At 59.1% G+C, this 15,955-nt stretch overlaps 1 protein-coding gene across 7 annotated transcripts in view; it reads right to left on the minus strand.

Moving 5' to 3' along the window:
• IQSEC1 (IQ motif and Sec7 domain ArfGEF 1) overlaps positions 1-15,955 on the minus strand; it is a 508,671-nt gene that overhangs the window by 112,733 nt on the left and 379,983 nt on the right. Inside the window, exon 1 of one of the 7 annotated variants that reach the window (XM_086697313.1) lies at positions 11,682-12,238. The exons of 5 other annotated variants lie outside the window; for them this stretch is intronic. In XM_086697313.1, coding sequence (XP_086553439.1) covers positions 11,682-11,749 — 68 coding nt within the window. In that variant the 5' untranslated portion in view covers positions 11,750-12,238. Of the gene's footprint in view, positions 1-5,587; positions 5,784-11,681; positions 12,239-15,955 lie in introns of those variants that run through there. One more of the 7 variants, XM_086697318.1, reaches the window with a different exon arrangement.

The following is a 15,955-nucleotide window of genomic DNA, read 5'->3' on the forward strand; positions in this document are numbered from 1 at the left end:
CCGTTTTCTCATCTACAAAATAGGGATCATAAGAAACCCTGCCACATGGGGCTGACATGAAGGGATGACGCACATCAGGTCACCTAGCCCAGAGTGCAAACAGAAGACCTGGCAGGTCTTCTCAGGTCACAGTGGTGGATGCGGGATGTTTCTGCCTTCCCAGCCTCCACTCTCACTTCAGGTAAGGCACCCCGATATTCTCTGGGAAGTCTTCCCTCCTCCACTCTTAGTCCATCTAGTTTTTGTCAGCTGACTCCATCTCTAACTCTAGAATATTTCACCCCCTAACCAAAGCACCTGGTTCAGGGATTGGCATGTGACCCCAGCTAGACCACTGAGAGTCTGTTCTGGGAGCTCTGATGGAACTGTTTCTACACAGCGTTATTAGCTGCAAGACAGTTGTAAACCTGGGGCTGCTGGGGCAATCACAGGCAGAGAGGCACCCTGAAGTGAAGTCAGGAGAGATGAAAACAGAGACACCAGCTTGAGCCCCTGAATCAAACTGTACCTGAAGCCCTCCCTGTTTCAGAAACAGAAGGCAATGAATTCAGCTTTTGGCTCGAGACCATCTGTTTTTGTTATCTGGTTGTTCATTTGTTTTTGTCACTTGTGACCAAAAGGGTGCTGGTTAATACAACCTCCCTGCTTAAAAACTCCAGAGGCCTACTCTGGACTCTGGGCCCCGTCTGCCTCCTTGTTGGGCCCTCAACTCTGGTCTTCAACCTTCCTAGGTTCCACACCATCCAAGACTGATGGCTGTTCCCCAACACACCGTGGTAGACTCATCCTACAAATTCTCTCCCACTCTCTATTTGGCCAGTTCTCATTCACGCTTCAGACCTGGCTCAGGTGACAACTCTCCCAGAGACCTTCTCCCAGTATCCTTCTACCACTCTGAAATGTCAGTGGCATCTGCCTCTGGCCTCCTTCCGCTCTCTGTGTATCACCCGGGTACAGTTCACTAGCGTTCTCTCTTCCCTGTTCAAAAAACTTTGTCTTACCAACTCCTTTAAGAAATGAAAACCTTGGATCAATTACGATTGGACAGGTTCCAAATTTGGGTTTAACTCACCGAGTACATTTCCTGAACCTCAAGCCTGGCCAGCAGACACAAGGCTGAACGACCACGTGCTTGCTCTTGGGGGGGGGGGGGGGGTCTAGAGTCTGAAGCAAACAGTTTCGCATTTGACTCAAGTCTGTGGCTGCAAAAATGGCAATTTTGAAAAAATGTCATAATCAAACCGAGAATGTTTCTTTTACTTGGGGATAATCATCCTTGACGTTTATTGAGCTATTTCTATGTCATTGCGTATGGCACGCCCTCACTTTACAGATGAGGAGACTGAGGCTTACAGGGGTTATAGCAACCAAAGGGGGGGGCTGGGATCTGGCCCTCTGTCTTCCTGCTCCCACCCCACGTTCCTCTCCCTGGCTTATCTCAGCTACAGGTGAATGCACTGTGAGGGGACAGCTGAGAGGTGGTCTAAAACTTTGCAGCTTAAAGCTCAGACTCAAGCTGGTTTCCCCTGGTCGCCCGTGAGCTGTGGCTCTCCACACCTACTTCAGCCTGGGGGTCTCAGGCTTCACAGCTCACACCTGGCCACGGGCTATGATGTGCCCCCTCTCCTGCAGACATCGGGTTTCAGATTTACTGTGCTCGCTTCCGGCAAACACCCTGCCTGTGTGATGGGAGTCTTAGTGGTTAGTCTGCTGGGAACGTGTTTCAACATGTAACTGTTTTGAACAAGGTGACTTCCCCATATGTCCCTACCATAGGTGGCATCCCAGTAGCCTCTTAATGGCAGATCAGAGGCCACCGAGCCTGGCCAGTTGCTAAGTGCAAAGCTCTCAGTTTGTGGGGGGAAATAGGTCTGATTGACTCCGATAGGCCGTCTGTCCTGGCACCTGCTTCCATCTCTGCACAGGGGGGACGAGAAACCTCCAGGGGCTGTCGGGTAGCCGGAACGAGGCAACATATGGAAAGTCACAGGCACACAGTAGGTGCTCAGTACGTGCTCATTCTTTCCCATCCTCATTGCCTTAAAGCCAGAGCCACCTTTCGCCCACATATAGGCCCAATTGGCCCCACCCCCGCCACCTGTGCTGACCTCTAAGCCCCACTGGGAACTCCACGGCCTGGCCAACGCCACCGTGTGCGGGTCCTGAAGCAGCCCAAACACCACACTGAACCCCAGGGCCCCTGCCCCTTCACTTCTTGTTCCCCAAGCCAACTCCTCCTCTGCTTTCAAAATCTAGTTCGGCTGTCATCTCTTCTAGGAAGACTTTGGGGAACCCATCCTGATGTGAAACTGACATTACTCCTCTGGTCTCCCGTTGGCTCTGGAGCTCACACCCGGCTAGGCTCTGATCACCCTGCATGGTAACTTCCTCTTTTCTTGTCCCATATCCCCCAGGGCACTATCAACATCCTCAAGACAGAGGCCATGTGTTGCTGGTTGCAGCCTGGCCCCTGAAGCTGGCCTGTTGCTGGATTGGGGAGAATTCCCTGCACGCCAAGCACAGAGCTGGGGACCCCACACAGAGCAGCCCTGCTTCAATATGGAGCCAGCAGGGAGGAAGGCAGAGGTGAGAGCTGAGACATCCAAACCCATTACATAAAGTGAACCCCTGGATCCAGCCGTTCCTGAAGCGAGCCACACCCTAGGCTTTTCAGTTCCATGAACCAATGAAGCCCTTTTAGGCTTAAGCCTGTTTGATTTGGCTTTTCTGTTACCTGCAACGACAAGGGTCCTCAGTGACAGACTGAGGCTAACCTGACACACCCCAGGTCAAATAGCTAAGAGAGTAGCAGGGTTGAGACTCACACCAAGGTCAAGGCTCTCAACCTACTTTGGCAGCCTGACAAGTGCCTGGATGCTCTCTGTAAGCTGGGTACAGCTTGGACACCCCACTCTGCCTGGCCGGACTCCTCTTTCCTTTCCCCCAGAAGTCACACTCATATAGCTTTCTGGGCACTGGTTTGCTCATCCCTCAAGTGGGGCTCACAACCCCTCCCTCACAGACTCAGGGAGAAGGCCCAGGGGTGCCTCACACTGGCCCGTAAGGGACCTGCTCTCAACCGTCTGCCTACAGGTGCTGTGCTCAGCAGGCCCCAGCTTGGGGGGCTGCGTGGAGCTGCACCCATACCCTGGCCATGCCTGGTCAGTCCTCCCATTTGGGCAATAATTCCACATTGGGGCAGGGGTTCTGAAGGCCAGACTGTTTTGGCTGTCTGATGATGGGGGTGGGGGCCCTGCTCAGTCTCTGCTCACTCCGAGCCCAGGGGAGTGGGCTTCAGACAGGCAGGCCCCGGGGGGATGGGAGGGCCCCAGTTGGCTTCTTGGACCCTGTGTCCCACACGGGTCCAGTCCCCAAGGAAAAGGCCTAAGGGAAACCCTCATGCCTCCAAGGATACAGGCTCATCAAGGTACGACGGGGGCGAGGGGCCAGGAGGAGAGGGCCCACCAACCTGAGTTTACTTGGTGCCATGAAACAATCTTTCACGCTCCAACAGCTGGAGGCTCAGGCGAGGCCTGTGACTTGCCCAGACTCACACGGGCAGGCCTGCAGAGCTGGGACCCAAACCAGGGACCCTAACACCTTACACGGCAGCAGCTGACTTGGAGGGTCAGAAGTCCGATGTGACCGTTAGGTGTGAAAGACCTTAAGCAAAGCTGAGCTGAAGAGGGTCATGTCATAAGTGGGACTTGGTCTGGGGACTTCCAGAAGTGTCAGGGGAAGGAGCATCTCTGGAAGCCCCACGTCTCTCCTCAAAGCCCGGACTCCCCCTAGGCACACAGCAAAGCTCGGCCCTGCTCACCATGTCTCTGCTTAGAGCCCCAGGCGTCCGCCGCCCTCTCCACCCACTGCCTGCTCTCTATTTTTTTTTTTTAAGTTTGTTTATTTATTTTGGGGGAGAGACAGAGAGAGAGAGCTCGAGCAGGGGAGGGGCAGAGAGAGAGAGAGAGAGAATCCCAAGCAGGCTCTGCGCTGTCAGCCCACATCGTGACTTGAGCCGAAATCAAGAGTCGGACACTTAACCCACTGAGCCCCCCAGACACCCCCCTCAAGGCTCCTGACTCGCTGTGGCCATTCACAGGGAAAGAAAGTTGCTTGCCTGAGATCCTCAGTGGCCCAGAAGAGGTGGCTGCCACAGAGCCCGGCAGTCCTGGCCCCTGGTGACATTCTATCTGCCCTTCCCTCAGGACTGGACGAGGCCTTCCCCCAGGAGAGGTGCTGGCACCTGCCTGGCTGGGCTCCCCAGTTTGCACCCCGGAGGCCAACAGGGGCAGGTAGCTGCTGGAGACGGCTGAACTGGAGGCCGGAGCCCTGGGCCCTCAGCTGCCTAACCACCTGGGGTCCCCCCACGGCCCTCTGGCTCACTGGGGTCATAGAGAGCTCTGCCGATGCATCAGAGGAAGGCTTTGTTGACCTGGGATCAGAGAGCTGCCCTGGGGGTTCTCACTTCTGCAGCCAAGCCTACCTTGAGCCCAGCCCCAGCTCTTGGAGGCCAACCGGGGCAGACAGCTCCCTGCTTAGCACTGGAGTCCAACCCCACTACGGGTGGAAAAACCGAGGCCCAGTGATGGGACAGTCATGGGATCATTCACCCCTGCCCCTGTACCCCAGACAGAGACTGTATGATGCACTGAGGGGCATAGAGTCACTCTGGGTTCAAGCCCCGGCTCCCCAACTTACACCTGCTGCGGGACATCATACAGATGTCCTAACATCTCTGTGCCTAAGTTTCCACATCACCCAAACGTGATAGTCATTCTCCTTTCCAGGGTTGTAGCGAGGTTAGATGGGGAAGCAGAGCTCAGTGGGGAATCTCCCTGTGGGGCAGGTGGCCCCAGGGCTCCCCATCTTGCCACAGGGGATTTCCCGAGGGACAGCACCAAAGAGGCTCACTGAATCTTTCTCATTCAGTGTGTCCAGAGCTGTCCATCCACATGGGGGCTGTCCCCAAGGTTCCTCCTGGTCCCAGGGAATCTACAGATCCTCAAGATTTCTCTCTGGCTCATTTTGGAAAGAAGCTTCTCCTCCCTCTGCCCCGTGCCTCCTTTTGCTCAAAGTGTATGCCTTGTGGGGTGAGGGGGTAGCAGTAGGGGAAGGAAACTGCACCAACTACCTTCCAGGAGCCCTCAGCAACCGTGCAACCTCTGTGGGCCTCAGTATACTCAGCTGTAAAATGGGTGTGGCTCCTCCTCAGGGTGGTTATGAGTGCCTAGGCCTAGGACCAACCAGCCTGGGTGGGCTGAGGGGCCCTAGACCTTCTGCCCTCCCCAGGACCTGGGGCTGGTCTAATGCCCAGGGGAGTGAGAGAACCTCCCTCTTGCAGCTGAAGCTGCCCTTCGAGGCAGCTCTGGGGAAACACCTGGGGCTCCCTGGGCCCAGGGTGGGCCTTTGTGCCATCCAGGCAGTGAGAAGAGGTCACAGAAAACGGTTCTAAGAAACATCACAAACCCTGATGACAGCCCCAGGGACCCTCTGCCCTGGCCATCAGCAGCCCCCCCCCCCCCCCGCCCCAGGTTTCTCAGGTGGCTGAGTCCCTCTCCCTCCCCCGAGCTAGATGGTTGGTACTCACAGTGTCACAGGGGAGAGGGTGGAGGTCTTCCTGGAGCCCCGGCACCCTGCCTGCCTCCACGGCCCCTGGGGACGAGCTCTGGGCCCTCCCCACTGCAGAGCCTGACGTCTGACTTCCTCCCTGCTCAGCCGGCATGAAGGAAACCACGCCCTGGGGAGAGGGTGCTGGGCACCCTGGGGCCCCCGCCCACCTCTGACTGGGCCCCAGACACTGCCCAGTGGTCTCTTCAAGGTCTGGCCAGTCCACACGCCTTCAGCAGGGAGGCCCCAGAAGCTCTGGCCAATAAATAATACAGCTCCCTCCCTGGCCAGTCTCGTGTGGCCGATCGTGTTTCAGGGCCACTTGGGTTTCTGGCGAGGCTGCTTTGTTGGGAGTGCCTGTCCCGCCTGGGTCTCTGGCCACAGGGGTGCTAACATTCTCACTGAGGACCGGCCTGAGAGAGCAGGACAAAGGTGTGTGACAGGTGGCCCTGGAGAGACGCTGCCCTACTTATTCTGAAAGCAGCTCCGGCCACCTGGGACTGGGGTGGCAGGGGCGGGATGTTCAACCTCATCTCCTTATGTCCTCCTGGTACTCAGCGCCCCACTCCCACACTGTGGTGCCCCCTGGAGAGCCCTATCACCACTGGCCCTCTGCCTGGCCCACCCACCCCCACCCTTGGAGGCCCGGTCCAGGCCCCTCCTCCAGGAAGCCTCCTCACCCCCATCAGGGAGTAATCTGTTCCCATCTGAATTCCCACTGCCATTGTCTGCCAGTCTGTCTCCTTTGGGTATCAATCATCGTCTCTCTTCTAGACAGCAGCCGCTGCCTCCTCATTGGTGTCCCGTCCCCCAAGCTCCCACCCCGCCCTCTCCACGGTCTCATTTCCTTACAGCAGCTCCAGTGATGGTTGGAAAACAGAAAGAACACCATGTCGTCCTGCTTTAAACCCTGCCCTGTCTCTCCCCCACCCCAGTGAACTCTCAAGTCCTCAAAGGGATCTGGCACTGACAGACTTGGGGACTGCACATCCCTTCCCTCCTGGGCCTCCTCCGTGTTCTTCAAATACACCGGGCATGCTCCCGTCTCAGGGCCTTTGCACCTGCTGTTCCCTCTGCCTGGAATGCTCTTCCCCAGGTCTTCAGAAGCTTCCTCCTTCCTGCCCCTCTCGACTCCATGCCACCCCCGCAGACAGGTCTTTTCAACTTCTTTCTTTTCATTGAGATACAATTCATATTCTATAAAATCCACCCACTTAAAGTATACAATGGTTTCAGGATATTCGGAGCCTGACACATCACCGCAACCTAAGATTAGAACATTTTCATCATCCCCCAAGAGAACCCCTGTCTGCATTAAGCAGTCCTTGTCCCCTACCCACCCAGCCAGCCTGCGCCCCACCCCCCGCCCCTGGCAATCACCGCTCTACTTCCTGTCCCTGTGGGCTTGTCTACTGTGGACGTCCACACACTCAGTGGTCTTTTGTGGCTCCGGCTTCTCTCTTAGCATAACGTTTCCAAGGGCTGCTCTGTGCTGTGACACAGGGCACCACTTAATTTCTCTTCGCGGCTGCATGGCACTCCGTCGTGTGGACAGACCCCATTTCATTTGTCTGCTCATCAGCCAGTGCGCAGCTGGGACAGGCCTTTCCTCACCACCCAGGTCACGTGCCCTCTCTGCTCCCCTCACTCGATAAGCCTTCCCGGTTTTATCCTTTTCCTTTAATCCCTGGCCGAAGGCACCTTCATCCTTTTGCTCTGTTTACTGTTTCTGTCCTCCCCCCTCAACCCCCGCCCCGAATGTTCGGCTCCATGAGGCCTGGGCCGCCACCTTACTCCTTGCCATATTCCCAGGGCTCTGGCACGGGCCTGATGCAGAGCAGGGGCCCAGCAAATATTTACTCGCTGGCCGAATGAAGCCTTTTTCCAGCGAGATGCCCAATCTCCCTGCCCGGCTCAGAGGACGTGTGCGGCCCTCACCAAGTGACCCAGCATGGGGATCAGTAACTCGAGGCTCTGGAGCCCCAGGTTCCTCCTCTGTCCAGTGGGATAGTGGCCTTCACGGGTAGACCTTAGCTGGCTGGATGGGAGGCTGTACATGAGCATCCGACACAGTGCCAGGGACAGAGTAGGTGTTCAACCCCACACAAAGACTGGAAGTGGGGGATGGGGAGGGGCGGGGGCGGGGGGAGGACAGGGCTGAGGCAATAAGTCCCATGTATGAAAGGGTAAAGCAGCTGCCAGAAGGATCCATGTGTGCTTAGGCAGGTGGCAGTCCTGCCCAGGAGCTCCTGCCCCATCCCATACTCAGCCCCGGACTCTGCTCAGGGAGGGACAGGGATCGTCTGGGCCTGTCAAGAAGGGGAAGGAGGTGGGGAGGGGACTGGAGACCCCATCCGCAGCCTCAGGGAATCCTGGCCACTGCAGGCTCTCCCGGGACGGCAAAGCGGATGGGTTGGGGGCCCTGAGAGTAGGGCCGCGCCCTCCCGGTGTGTGTGGGTGTGTGTGGGTGGGTGTGGGGGGGTGCATCATTGGAAGAGGGGTGTCAGCTCCAAGTGGGAAAGTATTTCCTTGTATCAGAGCTGCCCAGGCATGGTCCAGGCTGGGAGGCGGTGAGCTCGGTGTCCCAGGAGGTGTGTGCACACAGGGCCTCCCGCGGAGGGGCATCAGATGGCTAATTGTCAGGGAAGCGCCCTGGAAGCTTCCAGAGACCCGCTGCCAGCTGCTCCCAGGCCCTCCTCCTCAGACACACCACAGTGGGGGAGGGGTGGGGGCGGGGCTTGCTCAGCAGAGCCCCCTGCCCGCCCCACCCCCCCCACCGGCACCCCAAGCGGGCTGCCTCTGCCCACCAGGCAGCTCAAATGTCCCATGGGCCCTCAAGGCACAAAACGATCTCTCGTTCCCAAAATAACACCAGATGCAAAAGTGATTTTCCAGCCTGGCCCCGGAGGCTGAGGATTACCAATACCACAGACTAAGGCTTCCGACAGACAGGGCCCTGGAGGTGGGTGCTCAGAGACAGGGCCACCACGCGGCACCGACCCTTCCCCGGCAGGCCTACAGGCCCGACTCCTTTCATCCCAGAACAGCCCTAAAAGTCACTTACACAACAGAAAGCGACGGTGCCGGGTTTCGAACCCAGGCAGGCCTGACTGCCAAGCCCGTGTCCTCCCTACTCCATCACTCCGCCTCTTCAACACTGAGGCTGAGAGGGAAGAAGGGAGCGGGCATCACAGGGAGACGCTCCGCCGGGCGATGGGCCAACAGAACCCATCTGTGAGTTTCCCAAGGAGCACCTAGCTGGCACCGTTCTCCTCTCATTACCCGCTGCCCAAGGAAACGGGCCCAGAGGGGGTCTAGCAACTCGCCCCAAAATGTACCTCATACAACCTACCGTTGCGCTCTGGGCCCCGGTGTGCCCGGCTCCTAGGTGTGGTGTCCTCTCTCGGAGGCCTGGGGCTGAAGTCCCAGAGACCCCATCCCCAGCTTCTGGGCTGCAGTCGCTGAACCCCTGGGCAAGGGGCCAGGGCTGGCCGGCCAGCAGCCCGCTCCCCGCACGCACCTCTTGCTTTTCCAGATGTGAGCGGGTCCGGGCCAGGGGCGACAGACCCAGGCGGAGGGGAATCTGAAGACGCAAGTGGAAAACTATGTGCTGTCCGATCGCAACCCTCCAATTTGTCACTGTGGCTGCCGCCAGCCCCGCCTCAGGCCGCAGACCTGCTGACTCAGGTCTTCCCTGGCAGCTGAGGGGGCTGGGATCCCGCCGAGGGCCTGCTCTGTCCGTCTGTCTGTTTGTCTGACTCGGGGAGCAGCCTCCACCCTCTCGGGGGCCTCCTAACAAAATGGGGTGGGGGGGTCCGGAGAGCAGAGCAAGTCTCCCGGAGCCCCCTAAGGGCCGTCCTCCCCAGCTAACCATGGAGGTGCTCTGTACTTACAGGTGCTAAGTGCGGGTTTGGGGGCCAACCCGGTGCCAATTACAATGTCTGCACCCACCCAGAGCTGCCTTCCAGCCCTGCGATGCTGTCAGGCCACCAGGCCAAAAAACACTCTTGGAGGACTTACCACGAGCCACGAGAGGCTCTACCCCACAGCCCTGACTGGTAGTTAGCCCCTGTGCCTTTACCCCTGTGCTCTACATGTGGCAACTGAGGCACGGAGAGGCTGGTCTACCGGGCTCTGTGAGGCTGCGCAACTCCTCCTGAGCGCGGGAGAGCCCCTGGCAGAGCACGGCTGGGCCTCCCAGTGCTGGGCCTCCCGGTGCTGGGCCCCCTGCATCCTGTAAACAGCCCTCGAGGTTTCCATACTGCCAGTCCCCGGAAACCACAGGAGAGAATGAGACACAGGGAAATCCAGCTGAGGTTGTAGGGAAAGGCACACAGTGCTCTTGCCAGAGCCCGGGGACTCACCCCCTGCCTGGCCTGACCTCCAAGGTCCCCACCCAAGGAGGCCTATCCCAGGGTCTAAGGAGGGACAGGTGGCCGCTGACTCACCCCTGGGGTGAGCTCTCCTCTCTCTACTCCCATAGTCAGCCACATCCCCATCCAAGAGAATGCCTCCGCCCTCTCTGTCTGCCCCGTTCTCCTAAAACCAGGCCCCAGGCCCATCTCTGCAATGTCTCTCACCTTCCCCCACACACCTGTTCAGGCCAAAGGCCCAAGGTCCCAGACACTCTCACTCAGCAGCAAAGGCAACTATGGCCATTGTAATGATGATGCCCTATCACAGTGAGTGTGGGCTGAGGGGCTAGGTTTCCCCTTTCTCTTTGGCTGCCAGGAAGCTCAGTAATGTTTAGCTCAACAGAATGACCTCAGGACCCTGTTTATCTCTGTTCCGTTCTATTTTTTTTCCCGTAGGTCACGGCATTCTATTCTATATTGTGCTTACCCTCTTCCGGATATTTTATTTTATTTATTGTAGGTATTTCCTATAAGTGATCACAAATATTTTGGAGAGGAAAGAAGGAAGGAAGGAAAGGAGAGTTAATATAGTTTATATACCAGGTGATGAGGGCGGGAAGAAAGAGGGAGCATCTTCTGATCCCTTCCCCTTTGTAAAACCTCCCCTTGAAGTAACAAATATGCCCTTAGCTAGTATCTAAATAGATGTCTTCTTTCCAGCCCTTCCAAGCAGCTGCCTCTAAGCCCCGCCCATAAAAATCCTGGCCCCACCTAATCCCCCTTTACAGATGAGCCCCAGCCTTGCCTGAGATCACAGGGGATCCAGCTTCCCGCTCCCTGGTCTGGACCCCTCCGGCAGGTGCAGAGGCGGGAGTCAACCCAGAGACGTGCACCCTCCCCGGGGGGCAAAGAGCCTTTGCGCCCCCTCCCCCACCCCATCTCCGCTGACAGGCACAGGGGCTCTGTTCCAGGCACTCCTCCCCATCCATCTGGCTGAGCTGGGGTGGGGGGGGAGGTACCAAACGACAGCAGCGGTAATCACACCTAATGTTTATCCCGCGCTGGCGGTGCGCCTGGCCCTGTTCTTTGCACACCATCTCATTTAATCCTCATGCTAATCCTGTAAGGACCTGCAGGCAGGAAGCCGTGGCCACAGAGATGAGGCCCCTTCACGCCGGCGCTAACGCCAAAGCCAGGTATGAACTTGGGCAGCGCGGTGCTGGAGTCGGGGCCGAAATCTCCGCCACTCGGCGACTGCCATTGACAGTCACACGAAACCGTCGTCTGAAGGGACAAGCGTGAGCCCCCATTTCACTGATGGGGAGCAGGCTCTGAGAGGCTAGGGGACGGGGCCAAGGTCACTCAGCTGTGCTCAGTGCCGGTATGTTACGTAACACACGCCCGTTTCCGTGCTCACTTGGGACAGACACACTACCTGCCCCTGGCATCCTCCAGTGGGCACTCCGGGTCCTGGCCAGATGCCCGCACACTCCCTAACTAGTGTTCCACTGTCCTCCCTCCCTCCCCGCTAGAGACTCTGAGTTTCTCCGGAGGGCACCAGGCATGACCTTTCCTGCCCTCCATCCCTGCTCCCCCCCAGGCTGGAGCTGTCCTGGACCTTGCAGTGTCAATGCAAACCGGCCGGCCCGGTGCCCAGGCCTCCCCTCCCGCCAGGCGATGGCCAGGCACAGCTGCGTCCAGACACACGTCCCCTGGTACCTGAGGGTCCTCACGGAGATGCAGTATTTCCACATAAGGCTCCACACGGCACTGCCACCGCCCTTCATGCCTGGCTAGTTGGGAGAGCCGGCGGCTGACGGACCCACAGCCACAGCCCTCCAACCCTGGTCTCCTCCCGGCCAGGGGCTGGCTGTCTTTGCTGGCTCTCAGGTCACTTCCTTCTTCATGGTGGGAAGAAGAAAGACAAGGCCTAAAAGCCAGGAGGGGGGGAGGCGCCGGCTCCCACTGGCCACTGTAAGTCGCAGCCACCGGCCTTGCTGTCCCCAGGCCAGCCTCTGCGAGCTGGCCTGTCCGGCTGCTCCAGACCCTCCTGGCTGAGCAGCCCTCTCGCACCAGACCCCGTGGCTTCTGCACAACCTTGCGCCTGCCTCCTGCCAGGAGACAGCGGTGGCTGTGGGCCAGGGGAGCAGTGAGTCACTCGGGGCGGGACGGGTGAGGGGCGTCTGCCCGGTGAGGGAGAGTGCTGGTCCTGTGTCCAGAGGCTGGCCTGGGACGGCAGAGGCTGAGCCCGAGAGGGAGGGAGGTGGGCGGGGAGGCGAGGGCGGGCCCACATCCTCCCCCATCTCCCCAGAGGCTTAAACCCAACACCCGCCCCGCAGCCTGGCCCACCCCAAGCAGGGGCCAGGAGCCAGCCAGGAAGGGGAAAGGGGCTGTTCTGCCTGCTTGGCTCCTGGCGGGGAGCTCGGGGTGCACGGGAGACAAAGGAAGGACGAAGTCAGGGCTGCTTCCTGGGAGAGTAGCTGGCCCATGAGGGTCTCCGTCTGCTGGGAGAGACAAAGTTCCCAGGCTTGGCCAGACCACTTCCTCGCCGTGTGACGGATGATGCTGTGTGTGGCTGGCCCCTGTGACCTTCATTCCTCCCTGACCACCTCGGGCTCAGGGAGCCCTGGGCAGTGGTGTCAGCTCTCCATGGGTCCAGAACCAACACGTCCAGTTGTCCCAACGGCCTTATGATTTTATCATCAGCTCCATTTCCCATGTGAGGCAACTGAGGCACAGATGGGGGAAGTCACTAACCCCAGGTCACAGCCCTAAGAAGCGGTGAATGTGGGATCTGTGCCCTGGCGGTCTGGCTCTGGGAGCAGCGAGCGCACGCCAGCTCTTCTGGGTGGGGGTGGGCTGGAGGGCTTCGGCCCCTCTGAGCGGCCGTGGGGCCTGGGCCCGAGCTGGGTCTGGGGCATTTCCAGACCGGGGTCCCAGCTGGAGCCCCCGCCCCTGCTCTCCACCCCCTACCAGCTGTTCCTAGGCCCAGCCCAGGGCAGGCAGCTGGGGTTTCCCAGGCAGAGCCCCCAGGGACAATGACTCACAGCTCAAGGTCTGCATTCACAGAACCTACTTCTATCCACCCACAGCCCCCAGGAAGTCCCCCAGGGTCAGGTGGGTCCAGATCTCGGCACCCTGCAAGGCCCTGGGCATCAGGCGTAGCAGCCAGTGTCATCACGTCCAGTGGCCACCAGTGCCCCCATTCCACCTAGAAGGAAACTGAGGCTCAGAGGTGGGCCTGAGCCTGGGTCTCCAGGTCGAAGCCTTGCTCTGTCCCCGGGCCCCTTGCCCTGGCCTGGGCGGGATGTCTCGGATTCCAGCCTGATTCCCACAGCGAAGACTAGCAGCTGCACGCTTGTCTGTCCCCCAAGCCCGGAAAGAACTTTCTATCCGAAAGCAAGACTGGCTTCTACAAAGGTTGTGGCCTCCCTGGGGGAGCTCAGGAACCCCAATTCTCTTTCCTCGTCGCCAGAAGCTACCACAGCAGCTCAGTGCCTGCCTTAGGAGCTCCTCCACGGCACCCTGGGGAACTGGCTGCCCAGCCTCGGTTTGAACACCCCGAGTGATGGGAAGCTCATTACCTCTCAAGGCTGCCATTGCATCATGAGCCTCTGCTGACCTAAGGAAATTCTCCCTGGGGCAGAGCCTCACTTCTGTGAGCCGCACAGCGTAAGACCTCCATTCAAGAGTTTGTCTGGTCTGTGCTGCTGGTGAAAGTTTTGTCAACATCTATTGTGGGTGGAGGCAGCCTGTTTACATATCTCCACCGGCCACCACTATAGTCACACCATCCACGGACTCACTCACCCACTCAGACATCCATGCGCGTCCCCCCAGCCCTCAACCTCTTCCTTTCCGATCATCCGCCCGTCTGTCCTCTCTTCTCCCTTCCGTCTGTCCCCTCACTCACTCCCCTTATGGCCCCGGCTGGCCCCTTATCCCCACAGGGTGAAGAGGTATGATAGGCGATGGCGGAGACCCCCTTCTCTTCCGGAGGCATCTTCCAGAACCCTCGTCTCAGCCTCCCTACCAGCCCGTTGCCTCTCACCTGGTCCCCCAGGATTCCACCCATGGCCTGTCACATGCCTGGCAAACCTGACCCTTCTCACTTTCTGCCCCGTGCCCCCCAGGCTCTGGGTTCCCATGTCTCTTGGGCCCTATGGCCTCAGGCTCTGTCTGGGGCAGACCTCCCCCCCCCCCCCACCGCCCCCCTGCCAGGCCTGGTCTTAGCATCAGAGCCACTCATCACTCAGAGGGGAGGAGTATTTGTCACGTGCACCTCCCATGCCTGCTCTGTGGGGGACACCGGTCATGGCAGGTACCTCTCCACCCGGAGAGGGGCAAAGTGGCACTTTGGGCCCTGGAGGTGATCTCAGAGAGAGGTGTCATTTTCAGACAGGAGGCCAAGGCCCTTGTGGGGAGCCCCTTCCAAGTCCTCGTGTCCTGGAACACACCGCTGCCACCAAAGCGCCTGGAGGGCCCAGGCCTCACTTCCGTGTTCTTCCCCTTGGCTGCATCCACCTGTGTCCACCTCTCCAACAGCATCGCCCTCGGGCTTCTTGCCCCCACTTTACAGATGGGGAAACTAAGGCACCGGGAAAGGATGGGTGCGGCTTTCCCCAGCTGCCAGGGCGTCGCCTGCTTCTCAGAAGACTGCTGCCTCGGCTTGACGGGGAGGGATGGGGGAGCCGATGGAGGGTTAGGACAGCTTCAGGGAAGCGCTGAGGGCGCGGCCACCCAGCAGGGGCCAAGCCCTGAGCCATCTCCCATACTCCCTTGCGGGTGGCCCTCGAGGATCTGCTTTCAGAAGGCACGGGCAGTCTCCACACCTTGGCGGTCAACCTGGTCCCTGACTTCGCAGGGTGCTGATGGTGCAGTTGTTGTCAAACAGTGGGGTGGCAGCGGGGGTGGCCTGGGGGTGTGCTGCCTCCCTTCGTGATGGTCGCTCTTAACATGTCCTCTCAACAGCCCTGAGGGGTGGCTGTCATTATCCCCATTTTACAGGTGAGGAACGCGAGGCTCCAAGTGCTTTGAGGTTTCCTGAACGTGCTCTTACCATACACTCCGTCTGTCCTCATCACTGAGGGTGGCCTGTCCCCGAGAACGGGGGCGGGCTCCTTATTCACCTCTGACTCCCTCGTCCCTAACACCAGTCATCTCATCGCTCTGAGTCTCAGTGTTCCTCTGCCAAGTGGGAATAAGCATCCCTACCCTCCAGGCTGTGGGGAGGAAAAAAAGGACTGTGTCGCCCTGGGTGTGAGACTCAGCCTCTCAGGGGCATCTTCCTACCAATGGTCATTTCAAAAGCCCCTGGCACTGCTGGGCTTGTGTTAGGTGCCTGGTGACGTTGCCCTTCCCTCCCCGGTGGGACCCAGGGGGCCACAGCAGGAAGAGTGAGAAGTGAGGTAGGTCTGCATGGAAACGTTCACACCCTCAGCTACTCCCTCTCCCCAGCCACACGGCCAAAGCCCGGCTCTGCGGAGAGCTGGCCAGCCCTCCACCCTCGGTGCAGTGACTCACACGGCCCACTGGGGATGAAGTCACTGCCGCCCAGGCAAAGAAAAGGATACATTTGTTCCCTGGGAGATGCCGATGCCATGGTGAACTTGGCCTGTGAGGGCAGGACGCGGCTCAGGGCCTGTGCTCACTGGAGGGACCCAACCGCACCAGTGGGGAGGGCAGTGGGTGGAGACACTGTTCAGGGAGATGGGGGCTGGGGAGTGGGGTGCACCCCTCCTCTGCAGGCCAAGGGAGGGTCTAGCCTCCAGCCCCAGCTGGGTTTGCCCCTTCTACTTATCTGTGAGCAGGGCCTGTGGGCTCAGGGCTCTAAAGCCCCCCAGATTTTGCCTCTGACTTAAAAGGCAGGCTATCTATCGCTCCCCGTCTGCCTGTCTCCTCCACAAAACGGTCACACTGTGCCCCACTCCCGAGCACCGGGCTTGACATGATGGTGGGGTTTATGAGGCCAGACGTCGGCCCCCTCCCCGCTC

Source organism: Puma concolor, chromosome A2 (assembly GCF_028749965.1).
Source record: "Puma concolor isolate L17-30 chromosome A2, mPumCon1.1.hap2, whole genome shotgun sequence".
In the NCBI taxonomy this organism is placed as follows: Eukaryota; Metazoa; Chordata; class Mammalia; order Carnivora; family Felidae; genus Puma; species Puma concolor.